At 51.7% G+C, this 14,123-nt stretch overlaps 2 protein-coding genes across 2 annotated transcripts in view; one reads left to right on the forward strand and one right to left on the reverse strand.

The window, feature by feature from the left end:
- CPAMD8 (C3 and PZP like alpha-2-macroglobulin domain containing 8) overlaps positions 1-3,618 on the forward strand; it is a 55,950-nt gene extending 52,332 nt beyond the window's left edge. Inside the window, exon 42 of the mRNA XM_062014926.1 lies at positions 3,413-3,618. Coding sequence (XP_061870910.1) covers positions 3,413-3,585 — 173 coding nt within the window. The 3' untranslated portion in view covers positions 3,586-3,618. The remainder of the gene's footprint in view (positions 1-3,412) is intronic.
- A 5,884-nt stretch (positions 3,619-9,502) lies between these two features.
- F2RL3 (F2R like thrombin or trypsin receptor 3) lies at positions 9,503-12,777 on the reverse strand. Its single transcript, XM_010207953.2, has 2 exons — positions 12,479-12,777; positions 9,503-11,237 (listed from the first exon to the last, which is right to left on the reverse strand). The coding sequence occupies exons 1-2, from the start codon at positions 12,675-12,677 to the stop codon at positions 10,162-10,164; spliced, it is 1,275 nt and encodes a 424-aa protein (XP_010206255.2). The 5' UTR covers positions 12,678-12,777; the 3' UTR covers positions 9,503-10,161.
- Positions 12,778-14,123: the final 1,346 nt, after the last annotated feature.

Genomic DNA, 14,123 nt, shown 5'->3' on the forward strand with positions numbered 1-14,123 from the left:
CACACCACTGAGTTTGCTAGAATCAACAACAGCTTGTGAGTTCTACTCTTCAGGGTGAACAATTGCATATGGATAGTCCTGAAAAACCAGGATGCAGTGCTTCTTGCAGCACCTAGGTATGGTCAAAGCCCTTTCAAATGCTTTGCAAAAGGCTGCAGCAGATGTTGCAGCAAGTGAGTTAGAGTGGCTAAGCTTTGACCTTAGAACTGTGTGGCCTCTCTTTGTGTGGGTGGGTAGAAATATTCTCTTGATTGAGAGGGAGGTGTGCAGGGTGACAATGCTCAACTGCAACAGCTCATGTCTGAGTCCCCCAGCTGTTCTTTGTCACAGGAGAATTACTGATACTCAGAGGGATGGAACAGGAGTTTGACAAGTAGCATGGACCTGCCTCTAAGCATCGAAACTGCTCCTGTGCTTTCATAGCCTGTTGCATTCTGTTTGGATTGAAAGCTCCTGAAACAGTGCTTTAGTTGCTAATGGGAGTTTCTGACTGTGGCTTTCCTAAGATCATTGTCATGCTAGGCTGCAAAAATATGAGTGGATTTCAGGGCCTCAGGGCTCCTCACTAGCTCTGGTACCATCTCTTTGAAGCGATGCTTTGATTGCTTCCATAGATCATCTTCTGAAACAGCTTAAATCTTCTCTGGCTGAAGTGCTAAATGGAGAGCCACTCAAGTTGGAAGACAGTGTGTTGATATCACAATAATGTTGTGATTCTAAATGTATTTGATGGAAAAGCAACCTCCAAGTGTGGGGCAGCAGCACTCAGTGGTGTCAGTGCTGCTGTGGTGTGCTCAGAGCAGACAGCCCACCCACCTCCATGCTGTCTGACCCCCAGGCTTTTCCCCCCAGCTGGGACCACGTACTTTGTACAGTTCTGCTGGAATTATGAGACTTCTCTTTGATGCTGGTGCTATTTTTATTGTTTGTAGTTTCATGCCATCCCCCATCACTAGCCCCTAACAGGGACATCAGAGTGAACTCTGCTTCCAGGTGCAGTTACCTCGCAGCACTCCCTGGCACATTCATTATTCACTGGTTTAGGATTGATTGAACTGGCAACAGACCATTTTTCCTTCCACCCCATCAGCATTCAGCAAACATTGGCTTAGGCACAAACACTTGGGGGAGTGGTTTGTATGCAAGTGGAAATGTCAGCCTTTCCTCTTTGCTTTGATTCCAGTGCTGCATTCCTGGGAAGACTGAGTTCTGTGATGTGAGTTCTGTCCCTGGTGCACAGCAATCATCCATTCATAGAACCAGCTCATGATCTGGCAGGTTCTCAGATGGAGAAGGCCAAGAAGAACTGGACACAGAGACTGACTCTGCTTTCAGGCTGAGCCTGTTGCTGGGAGGATGTGGGAGGCAATAGGGAAGAGACTTCAAATATTTTCTTTCTAGAGAACAAACACTTTCAAAGGCCTTGATGAGTGTTCTCCTTACATAAAGCCAACGTTGGGGGGAGAAGAGGGACTTTTCCTCCCTTCTCCTTGCAATGACTGTTCCAGCATGTTGGTTTGGTTTGGATTAGAGCAGTGTATACAGAAAGCAAACAGGATGGACAGCTGAGCTGGCTCCAGGAACAGTTTAGCCAACTCTTGGAACCTATTGATATTCCTGGAAGTTTTATCTCGAGTCTTATCCCTCTGGACAGTGAGCAACCACCCAGCACACAGAGACAGCCTGTGTGAGTAGGATATGTACTGTGGGAGTGACCTGCCAGTGTCACAGCGTGGACTGAAGTGAATGCAAGGGGGTTAAATATCTCCTTCTGCCTGTGATGTCTGTTCTTAGCTTACATGAGGGAAGTTCCTCAGCAGCATGTGACTGTGCTGAAGTGAATGGCTTTGATGTAGGCTCCTGGCCCATTGTGCCAAAATCTTAGTTCTTACTGGGCTGGAAAGAAATCTGGCTGCTTACACTGCAGTCTTTATTGTCACATGCAGCAAGTAAACTGCTTCATCAGCCTGCCCTCTAGCTTACTTGCTTCTAAGCACCAGTGTATAGAAGCCATTCCACACCTTTGCATCAAGTGCTGTCTCCCTGACTCGGGGCCTTGACTTGGGCCTAGTCAAAAGGAGAAATGTGTTTTCTGGGGCCAGAGTAACTCATCTGTGACCTCTGGCATTCCCGAATTCTTACTTTTATCTTGCTAGAAACATGTCTGGGGGTGAACTTTCCTAACTTAAATTCTCTGATGAACTGAGGTGCTTGAGATTGTTTCACATTGCACGGCCTCTTCCCTCTACAGTTCCTTTCATTGCCCCATCCCAGTGCCCAGACCTCTGCCTGGGAAACTGAGAGTTCTGATTCACAGCAGCTTTCCTCCTTGCATGTGAATCTGAGCAGGCACATGCAGGTGCATTGACACCTGCAGCCTCCTTTACTCATGTAAGGCATTCATTGGGCCTCAGATAAAAAAAATCCTTTCATCTTACATCATTCCCCTTCTCTGTGATGCTGAGATGCAGCTGCTTTGGCTAAAGGGGTTGGTCCACAGCAGCTCGTTCTGGGGCCAGTCTGGTTCAACATCTTCATCAGCCACCTGGATGAGGGCACAGAGGGACCCTCAGCAAGTTCCCTGCTGGCACCAAGCTGGGAGCTGATTCCCCAGAGGCTGTGCTGCCATTCAGTGGGATCTCGTCCAGCTGGAGAGTTGGGCACAGAGGAACCTGCTGAGGTTCAACAAGGACAAGGGCAGAGTCCTGCAGCTGGGGAGGAACAACCCCCTGCACCAGGCCAGGCTGGGGGTGACCTGCTGGAGAGCAGCTCTGCAGAGACACACCTGGGAGTGCTGGTGGGCAGCAACTAAACAAATGTGCCTTTGTTGGCAGCAGGACAAGGGAGGTTCTGCTCCCCCTCTGCTCTGCCCTGGGGAGGCCTCATCTGGAGTCCTGTGGCCAGTTCTGGGCTCCCCAGCTCCAGAGGGACAGGGAACTGCTGGAGAGAGGCCAGTGCAGGGCCTGAGAGGCCTGGAGCATCTTCCTTCTGAGGAAAGGCTGTGGGACCTGGGGCTGTTCAGCCTCAAAAAGACTGATGAGGGGTCTCATTAACACAAGCATTTAACAGATGGATGTCAAAAGGATGGAGTGTCACTTTTTTGCTGTTGTCTGAAGTGACAAGACAAGGTGTAAATGGAGAAAAGCTGGAACACCAAAAAGTTCCCCTGAAACATAGGGAAAAACTTCTTTAGTGGGAGGTGAGGGAGCCCTGGCCCAGGCTGCCCAGGGAGGGTGTGGAGGCTCCTTCTTGGGAGGTTTCCAAACCCACCTGGACACGTTCCTGTGCCCCTGAGCCAGGGGAAGCTGCTTGGGCAGGGGGTTGGGCTGGATGACCTTTAGAGGTCTCTTCCAACCCCACCATTCAGTGAATCTGTGAAAGCACAACCTGACACTCCACATTTCCTTTCCAGCAGAGGAAGGGCCTCCACTGCAGACAGATCTGTCATACTACTCCTATGAATACGACCCAGACCCCTACGTGTCAGAAGGTGATGTGTTTGAGATTGTGGCAGAACTGCCAACAGCAAACACGTTAAAGGAAGGGGACGAGACTCAGGAAGCAACAACCACAGCACAATGGTGAGCTGCAGAGTGGGAGGCTCAGAGATGGTGTTTCAGAGCCAACATCTGAGGTACCAACACACATGTTGGGTCAAATGTATTCCATTCCTCAAAAGAGGCATTCTTACAACTGACTTGCTAACTTCTTTGGCAAGGAGTCACCAGGACCAAGATCTTGCTAGGGCAGCATATGGAAGTCTTTAGGACCTGTCTCTATCCCTAGCAGAATCAAAAGTGACTTTTAAGCTTTTCTCTGCCCAGCCCCAGTGATGTGTCACAAAGATATGTAATGGGGAAGTAACTTTTCTTCATTATGTTTTATTTTCAACAGAAATATCTAATTTAAAGAAAGAGAAGAGGCTCAGAATCAGCTCTTGTGTGAGTGTGTTCCTACAGATGACCTGCTGCAGACCAGAAACTGAACGATGACTACTTCCTGATGCACTCAGAACTGGAGGCTTTGCTGCCTGGGGTGGGGGACGGGGGGTGGGGATCTGGAGCTCTAAGAGGGACACTCAGTGTTGTTTTTCTGTCAATTTTCCTGCCTTTTGTGCATCCTCATTGGAGTGCTTCCAAGGATGAGACCAACATGCTGTGCCCTCTAGGTGAGGCAAAACATGGGCTGGAATTCAAATCTATAGACCATGTCAAAGTGTTTTCTCTACTATCAGGATACTGCAAATGCCATTTCCTAGCTACATTTAGAAGCCAAGTCCAGGCCTTGTGCTTAGCTGAACTGCTGTTTGAGGAAAGATGGTTGAGAAGTTTTCTCTCAAATTATAATAATAAAAAATCTGTGTGTTTTGCTAATGATGCCAGAGCCTGAGGCTCATCATCATCCCCAGCCCCTGAGGCTCATCATCATCCCCAGCCCCTGAGGCTCATCATCATCCCCAGCCCCTGAGGCTCATCATCATCCCCAGGCCTGAGGCTCATCATCATCCCCAGCCCCTGAGGCTCATCATCATCCCCAGCCCCTGAGGCTCATCATCATCCCCAGGCCTGAGGCTCATCATCATCCCCAGGCCTGAGGCTCATCATCATCCCCAGCCCCTGAGGCTCATCATCATCCCCAGGCCTGAGGCTCATCATCATCCCCAGGCCTGAGGCTCATCATCATCCCCAGCCCCTGAGGCTCATCATCATCCCCAGCCCCTGAGGCTCATTATCATCCCCAGGCCTGAGGCTCATCATCATCCCCAGCCCCTGAGGCTCATCATCTTCCCCAGGCCTGAGGCTCATCATCATCCCCAGGCCTGAGGCTCATCATCATCCCCAGCCCCTGAGGCTCATCATCATCCCCAGCCCCTGAGGCTCATCATCATCCCCAGGCCTGAGGCTCATCATCATCCCCAGGCCTGAGGCTCATCATCATCCCCAGCCCCTCAGGCTCATCATCATCCTCAGCCCCTGAGGCTCATCATCATCCCCAGGCCTGAGGCTCACCATCATTCCCAGCCCCTGAGCGTCATCATCATCCCCAGCCCCTCAGGCTCATCATCATCCCCAGCCCCTCAGGCTCATCATCATCCCCAGGCCTGAGGCTCATCATCATCCCCAGCCCCTGAGCCTCATCATCATCCTCAGTCCCTGAGGCTCATCATCTCCCCAGGCCTGAGGCTCATCATCATCCCCAGCCCCTGAGGCTCATCATCATCCTCAGCCCCTGAGGCTCATCATCATCCCCAGCCCCTGAGGCTCATTATCATCCCCAGGCCTGAGGCTCATCATCATCCCCAGCCCCTGAGGCTCATCATCATCCCCAGGCCTGAGGCTCATCATCATCCCCAGCCCCTGAGGTTCATCATCATCCCCAGCCCCTGAGGCTCATCACCTTCCCCAGCCCCTGAGGTTCATCATCATCCCCAGCCCCTGAGGCTCATCACCTTCCCCAGCCCCTGAGGCTCATCATCATCCCCAGCCCCTGAGGTTCATCATCATCCCCAGCCCCTGAGGCTCATCACCTTCCCCAGCCCCTGAGGCTCATCATCATCCCCAGCCCCTGAGGCTCATTATCATCCCCAGGCCTGAGGCTCATCATCATCCCCAGCCCCTGAGGCTCATCATCTTCCCCAGGCCTGAGGCTCATCATCATCCCCAGGCCTGAGGCTCATCATCATCCCCAGCCCCTGAGGCTCATCATCATCCCCAGCCCCTGAGGCTCATCATCATCCCCAGGCCTGAGGCTCATCATCATCCCCAGGCCTGAGGCTCATCATCATCCCCAGCCCCTCAGGCTCATCATCATCCTCAGCCCCTGAGGCTCATCATCTTCCCCAGCCCCTGAGCCTGCTGCACTCACAACACTGTCCCACAAGAGAAAAACTTCCCCCATGGCTCTGTGTGCAGGGAAGTTGGTGGGAGGTACATTTCACAAGAGAAGACTGAAATCCACTGTCAGGGCTGGAAGGCTTCACTGCCCACCATATGGCTGCAGGTGGGAGGTTTGCCAGCCATAGCCATGACAAGGATTGGATGGGTGAGTCCTCTTCACGTTGCACTGTGTGCTGATCAGGGCTGCTTGCAGCCTTCTGGGCCCCTTTCTTCCTTGTAACCCTGCCATGAAAATAAAGCTGCCCCAAGGAGCAATCCTTTTAAATGCATACCTGACTTCACCATCACTTTGATTCTGCTCCCACTAGGATCCCCATGCAATGGTTGTTCTGGAGATGGTCATCTATGCCTAGACCTGGGGTCTGCTGGTGTGGAGGAGCCTGGACTTCCTCAGACTGACCTGCCCCAAGCAATGTGGTAACATTAAAAACAAAAGCTTTGTGTCTCCAAATGTGCAAGAGCCAAGGTTTTTTGTTTCCCTTCCTGCCTGGAGCAGCATTGCTCTTTTTGGAGGAGTTACATGCAATTGCCTCTTGCAAAATAGTGTTAACATCTTATCTTCCCACTTCTATTGTTATGAGGACCAAGAGCAGGGTGGAAACTCCTTTTGAGGGTATTCATTGGTGAATGGAAAGAGGAAAAAGCCCAGCTCCATTCATTTTCAGGGCCTGTTTACACAGGAACCACACCAAGAATATATCCCAGTATAGACATTCCATTCCAGAATAAAAGCAGTTTTATCCCAGAAACATCCACATGTGGGGACAAAGCAGGAGCTTTGCAGAAGCTGAGGACATGTAGCTTCCAGTCCTGTTTTGGTCTGAGGTCAGATATTTGTGGAATGTAGTTGATCTGATGAAGATCTGGGTCTTGAAGTTCCCAGCCATTTCAGGACTGCTTTGTTGTCCAGTTTCCAAGCCTTCCTTCAAGGCTGCTCTGAGCTCTCCTCACAGGACTGTGGCTGCTGCCCTTGTGTACCCACTGCTTCCCAGTAGAGGTTTTTGCCACGTCTCTTCAGTGTGTGTGGACAGACCATGTCCTCACTGTGTCTGCACAGCACAGCAGAAGCACTGGCAGCTGCATTCCTCTCTGGCAGGTAAATAAATGCCTTTAAACTAAATTCCATCTCCTGTAAGCAACTGGCCTGGCAGACACTGGCTATTGTGTACACAGACAGGACTGAGTCAATATTTATCCCCTGGATAAACAGGAGACACAATGTGACCTGCAACAGGAGTGGGGTGTTGGGTTTGGGTTTTTTCCTCAATATCAAATCTGCACAATACAAACCCTGCTGTTTGCTGCTTGTGCTCTGAGTCTGGGAGAATGAGACAGTCACCCTGCTAATGTCTGGGAGACTAGCTTTCCTCAGAAGATGGCTCTTCTGTTCTGGATTCAGTCTTCTGTCCCTTTCTGGCTTTAGTTTCCTTGTGTCATCCACTGAATGCTCTGGATAGATGTAAATGATTTCATATTGCTTGGTCCTGTCCTAAGTCCCTTGGGCAGTCACACAGGTTCAGCACTGGGGGCAAGGAGATGAATGTAGGGAGTTTCGACCACGTGTTAAACCTGACTTGTCTTCACTTTCCTCAGGCTGATACATGTGATGTACTAATTCAAGATGCAGATCTCTCCCCATTGCTGCCAGCTAAGTAATTGCTCCTGAAGGTGCCAGCCCCTTAATCCTGGCCTTGTTCTGTGGGGTGTCTGCTTGCCAGTGCTCTCATCTGTCTGAGGCAGAGGAGTCTTGCTTGTGCTTTACAACTAGAGGAAAAGCCAGAGACCCAGCACCTGGGAAGGCAAAGGCAGAGCAGCCTTAACACCCTTAAACAGAGACAGAACAGGACAGGGAGCATGAGGTAACATGTCAGGGGAGCTGAAACCTGATGTCACCTTGAGTCCTTCTTCAGAGTTTGGCACTTTCAGGGAAGTCACTAGTGCATCTGTTCTTGGGCAGTCTCCACCTCCCCCCAGTGTTGTCACACCAAAGCAGCTCCCTTCCAGCAGTCAGGAAAAAACCAAAAGTCATTTAATTTAAGGAACTGAATAAAGCTGCAATGACACAGCTGTGGTTGCCTTTTCTTCCCTATCACAGGAGTAAAGGAGCAGGTCTCTGCCCTCTTCTTCACCCCCTCTGGCTGTAGCTTTCCCTTGTCCCAGGTTTGTTGGAGATTTCCTATAATAATCATAATCCCAGATTATTTTTCCTCCATTCTACCTGGGATTCTGCAGAATTAGGTCCACAAGAACCACTGGGCACAGCATGGCCTTAGCAGACTCAATGCTCTTTATAGGCTTTGGCCCAGGTCTGACTCTGGACTCAGTCCCCTCCCTGAGAGCACAAGGACAGCTCAGCATTGAAAACCTGGGCTGCAGCGTTGTGAAACCAGTCACTCACAGTCTGGAGAGAAAGGATTGATTGATTTTTGTTGTCACACCAAGGAAGAGGCCAACTGGGTGATGAAAAGCCATTGAAGAAGGCAGACCTGCTGCTGCTCTGGGCTTTGACTTGTTTCTGGCTCTGCCTCTGTCAGAGAGCTGCTTCTCCTTTCCTTTCCCTGATGATCCCTCATTGCAAAAGTCAGTGGGTCTGTAAGACAGAGATTCCTACTGACACCAAGCTGCACTGCTGAGTAGCTTGCAGCAGTGCTGGTTATCAGGCACTTCAGCTTGCAATCCTTGCCATGAAATTCATGTCTATTTGTAGCTACATTATGCAGAGTAATCATTACCACGGTGTTTATTTTCAAGCAATGGTTCCCTTGTTCTTTCTCATCCAAGTGTTTTGGTCTTGCCTCTTTCCCTTCTTAACCAGCCTCAGCATGAAACAAACACCAGAACATTCAGCTTGGCTGAAGAACATCATTGGAACAACAGCCTGTGACCCACCAGCCCTTGCTCTGCTGGCATCAACTGGTGACATTCATGCACAATAACCTGGTTTTCATAACTGTGACTAGATCATCCATTTAGAAAACCTCCACTCAGTTTGGGGCTGAGTTTTGGTGGTCCTTCGTGCTCCTTACTTCTGATGGAGTGGCATTAGCCCTGGCCACACCAGGCCTGCTGCAGTGAGTCACTGCCATGCCCCTGCTAGCAGACAGGCTCTAGGTTTTCACCTGCATTTTGCCTCTGCTCATGCATGTACACACAAACAGTTCTAGGGCCACTTTTTGTTTGCTCACACAAATATTAGCAAGTCTGGGTCCACAAATGGGTCTGGTTTAGATTCTGATAAACATTTGATTCAAAGCTGATTTGAAGGCCATCTTGCCACCTTCACCTCTGCTGCTGGACAGGGCAGTTCCATCACAGCTTATGGTGGAAGAAGAAGTCGTGTCTGTGTCAGTAACCAAAGAAGCCAGGAATCCTAAAGAGATTTTGTCACTCATTTTCTATCACAGCTCTGCCCAAGTTGTGTCTCAGAGCTGAGCTTGCTGCATTTTATCAAATGTGCAACAGGTTCTAACAAGCCACAGACTTGGCTCTTTGTTTCCTAAGAGACATTTCTTGATCATGTGTGTCATTGCCTGAAAGAAGTGTGGGGTTGCACAGCAGAGCTCTCCTCAATCCCTCCTTTAATGTTTCCCTCCAAGAGACATCACTGTTTAAATAAATCCATTAATACAATATTTTCCCCAAAGAAATTACAGATGTCATTTGCAAAAACAGGGATTAGTGAAGGTGAATGAGCCCCTTGGTACCAACACAGGGCTGAAGTTACTGTGGTGCTGCTTATGAGCAAAGCCAGGAGTGAAAGCCAGAGCTATACAGCACCTTGAGAGTGTTGCAGTTCAAGAGAGCACCTTGCACAGAGGTACCTCCTCGTACTTGTGGAACATTTAGGACTCTGTTTTTGCAAGTGCCTGTTCTGGTTGAGTATTAGGTGAAGGGAATATAAGCTCAAGGACAGCAAGCAAGCCAGTAGCAGAAAAAGAACCAGAACACAAACAGCAACACAAGATGCATCAGGAAAACCAGACCCAAGTGTGTTGGTGAGCACATCTCTGGTCGTAGGTGACCAGATGAGTAGTTGCATGCAGTGTCCTGGTAAGAGGTCTACACATGTTCAGCACTCCACACCTTGTCTGGACTCCACACCTCTTCTGTGGTCCAGGTTTATTCCATTTTAGCTCTGCAGACAGGAGACAGGGCTCATCTCCCAGGACTCATGGCTCCAGTTGAAATGTGATCCCAGCTGTGTCGTCACCTCATCCCCTGTGTCTGTTGGAGTGCCCTGGGGAGGGGTTGCTGGGATGGAGGCTTACACCAGTGAATCTTTGGAGCTTTTCGGAGGGAGCATCTCCTTGCAGGTCTTCAGGGATGTGGTGGTTTGTTTCCTGTCGCTGAAGAATCTTCTTCTCACCTTCTCCCTGAAGTCTTCAGAAACGTAGTAGTAGACAAAAGGATCAGCACAGCTGTTAAAGGTGCTGATGGCCAGGCTCACCATGTAGCTGATGTACAGGTTGCCATACAGCTTTGAGTTGTAGCTGGAGTAATGAACCAGGAGGAGAACGTTGCTGGGTGTGTAGAAAGCCACGAGTGTGAACAGCACAAGAGCCGTGAGCTTCACCGAGTAGGAGTATCGCTTCCCACTGGCCAGGAGGGCTCGCAGCACCGAGCAGTAGCTGAACAGCATCACCAGCAGAGGCGTGAGGAACCCACAGGCCATCAGGCACGTGAAGTAGTAGAAGTAATAGCCATCATCCTCGTGCCTGGGGAGGACGTCGTGGCACAGCGTGACGTCTGCCCCGTACAGGGGATAGGACTGGCGCTGCAGGGCCAGGGGCAGGGTGAGCGTGGCAGCACAGAGCCAGATGGCAGCGCAGGCGCCGGCAGCCAGGGCAGGGGTGCGGAAAGAACGGGCAAAGAAGGGGTGAACCACGGCCAGATAGCGGTCAACGCTGACAGCCGTGAGCAGCAGCACCGAGCAGTACATGTTCCCGTAGAAAAAGGCGGTGGTGAGGCGGCACAGACCCTCCCCAAAGGGCCAGCTGTTCCCCAGAAAGTAGTAGGAAATCTTGAAAGGCAGCACCGACACGAGCAGCAGGTCTGCTGCAGCCAGGTTCATCAGGAAGACGGTGGAGGTCAGCTTCTCAGCCCTGGTGGCCAGGACCCACAGCGCCAGCCCGTTCGAAGGCAACCCCACGAGGAAGACGAGGGTGTAGAGGCAGGGGATGAGCCTCACGGTGACCACGCTGCCCAGCTGCCGGCGTGTGGCCTCGTGGAGCAGCAGGTACGTGACGTTGTTTATCGTTGCCTTCTCTCCAGGGATGGCTCGTGGGCACGGCGCGAGCTCTGGGGTCGTCACCTGCTCGTTGGTGCTGTTCTGAGAGTAATCTGCCAGACAAACAGGTCTGTTACCTGCTGTGTGCAGGGACCTTCATCTTTGGCAAAACAAGTAGTACATGGAGTCACAGCATGGTGGGGTTGGAAGGGACCTCTAGAGATCATCCAGCCCAACCCCCTGCAGAAGCAGCTCCCACCTAGATCAGGTCACACAGGAACGTGTCCAGGTGGGTCTTGAAGCCCTCCAAGGAAGGAGCCTCCACACCCTCCCTGGGCAGCCTGGGCCAGGGCTCCCTCACTCAAACACTCAAACAGTTTTCCCTATGTTTAAATGGAACTGTTTGTGTTCCAGCTTCATCCCATCACCCCTTGTCCTGTTGCTGGAGACAAGAGAAACAAGTGCTGCCCCAACCTCCTGACACCCACCAGTTATAAACTTACAAATATTCATGAGCTCCCCCCTCAGTCTCCTCTTCTCCAGGCTCAACAGCCCCAGGTCCCACAGCCTTTCCTCACAAGGAAGATGCTCCAGTCCCCTCAGCATCTTGGTGGCCCTGCACTGGCCTCTCTGCAGCAGTTCCCTGTCCCTCTGGAGCTGGGGAGCCCAGAACTGGCCACAGGACTCCAGATGAGGCCTCAGCAGGGCAGAGCAGAGGGGGAGCAGAACCTCCTTCACCCTGCTGCCCACACTATTGCTGCCCCCAGGCTGCCATTGGCTTTCTTGGCCAATGCTTACTCCAAGGGCCACAGCTTTGTATTTCATGCTGGGGTCTTCCAGAAGTGAGAGTATTCTGTAAAATGCTTCTGTGTGGTGGGCAGAGGCAGCTGTTGAGCAGCATCAGGTGTGCAGGAGCAACCACCAGCCAGGCACTGCAGACTGACACGATTCCTCTGCCGTGTGCTTTCCCACAGCTCACAGGTGATTGCTGTGATGTCCAACTATCAGCAGCTCTGGGAAACTAGAGAGCAATTCCTCTGCCCAGCTTGCAAAAGAGTCCTAAGATCTGGGGCTGCTCTGGGGTGAAGCCATGGCTGTGGGGGTCTAACCTCTAACTAAAGACTTTGATTGCAAGTGCTCTGTTTAACTTCTCCTCTAACCTTTCTGTCTAGTTTCTCCCACCTCAGTTTCTTTCTGTTGTCACTTTCTGTTACCTCTTGCTTCAAGCAGGGAATGCACAAACCCCAGCTAGAGCCTGCTCCCATGTGATAGCTTTACAGAAGGACTTTTCAGGGCTCCCCAGCATCCCATATTTTAAGAAGCAGCAATTTTTCACTCAAAGATTTCCACTCACCATCGTAGTCAGGAGAGGCCAGGCAGAGTCCCCAGAGAGCGCAGCACAGCCCGAGGCAGGGTGGCAGCCACCCCCTCGCCAGGGTCTGCATCGTGCTGCGAGTCCAGCAGTGCCCTGCTGTGCTCAGAGCTGTGTGGGATGGGCACTGCTGCTGCCCCTGCTTACGCATTTCCTTGTCAGCCCTGAACTCAGGAAGCATGGGGCTTGTTCCCTGCAGGATGGGCTGTGGGGGGCTGTCACCACACGCACCAGTGTCCGAGCAGAGGCTCCAGTGGGAGCCACAGCACAGGGAGGGGGGTGTGTGTCCAGAGCTACACTACACTGGGTCCATCGTCAGAGCCAGATGATGGCCCGAGTGACTCATTTGAGCCTCTTTCCTGCTCCAGAATATTCCTGGAAATAACAAACATGGTCAGACTTGATGCAGTTGGAGTATGGTTTAGAGTGTAAACTGAACTTGTGACCTCCTAAGCCAAGCATCCTTCCACCCAAGCGACTCCGTGGGAGGCTGAAGGTCTCTCCCCACACCCTGACTCCACTCTCTGACAGTGCAAACCGAGGAAATGCCATCCTCACAGAAACAGCACTGCCATGCAGGAGCTGCAGACCCAGAGGAGGCTCTCCAGGGATTAGCAGTGGAGGGTTTGTCACGTCTCCCCTGCAGCCCTGACATCAGGCTGGCGGTTGGCTTGTTTATTCCTGCTCCTGCTCCCTGGCTGAACAGGAGACGACTCTCCTGCACCTTCCTGCTTGAGCTCACTGCAGAGCTTGATTAAAAGTCCTGTGGGTTGGAGCTATTTGTGATTGAAAGAACCAGCCCCAGCCTCAAGTGCCAGAACAGGCAGATCCAGGCCTGACCCAGACACCACACGCTTCCCCCGATAAGCAGCGGGAAGGGGGCAGCAGCTCCGTGCAGCAGGAAAGGGGCCTGACAGGAGGCCCCAGGAAGCCTCTGCTGGTGGGGAGATAACGTGCATTTCACTCACTCTTGCCCAAGAGGAGCTGTTTTTCCAGAGGCCTGTGATCTCCACCCAGTAAAGCCCCAGGAGGGTTTGGAGCAGTGGGCTGCGGCTGCCCCAGACCTGCTGCTGTGTGCACAACGTGCCTCAGGTTCCACTGGCAGATGTCACCTTTATGATCCTCTCCTGCCTGGTTCCTCCTGTTCTGACTCCTTCAGTGTGTAAAGCCCCTTCCATGCTCTGCCTTGCACAGCACTGCTTGGAAGGTCCCAAACCCTCTGCTGCTGCCTGTGTCAGCCCCAGCAGCAGCGTAGCCCCGGGGCCATCAGGTGAGCAGAGCAGCGGAGCACGAGCTCACAGCTCAAGGGCTTGCTGGGCTTTAGGCTTTTGCTCTCTAGTCCCCTGCCTGGCTCTGTGAGGGAGTAAAGACAGAAGCTGGAGTCTGGGCAGTAGGAACTGTAAATTTGGTTTGGCAACCTGAGGAGCAGTTCATTTCTTACTCTCCAGCTTATGAATGGCCTCTTCTGTGAAGGCTGCAAAGCTGAGCCTGGCTGCTGTTTGATGAGATTCTTCTATTCCAAGGAGAAAATGATCCTATTTCCTTTGCTTTCCTATTCCCACATCCTTGTGTGGAGAGGTGGAGTTCCACTGGCAGGGACAGGGAAGATGCAACGTTAGATGTTTTG

The sequence above is a fragment of the Colius striatus genome, chromosome 25 (assembly GCF_028858725.1).
Source record: "Colius striatus isolate bColStr4 chromosome 25, bColStr4.1.hap1, whole genome shotgun sequence".
NCBI classification, from domain to species: Eukaryota; Metazoa; Chordata; class Aves; order Coliiformes; family Coliidae; genus Colius; species Colius striatus.

Bases quoted from the DNA above. Each gene is read 5' to 3' on its own strand.
- F2RL3 (XM_010207953.2), bottom strand. From the start codon at position 12,677: ATGCTTCCTGAGTTCAGGGCTGACAAGGAAATGCGTAAGCAGGGGCAG. The intron at 11,238-12,478 runs GTGAGTGGAAAT...TTTGTCTGGCAG, and splicing joins GGCCTCTCCTGACTACGATG to ATTACTCTCAGAACAGCACC.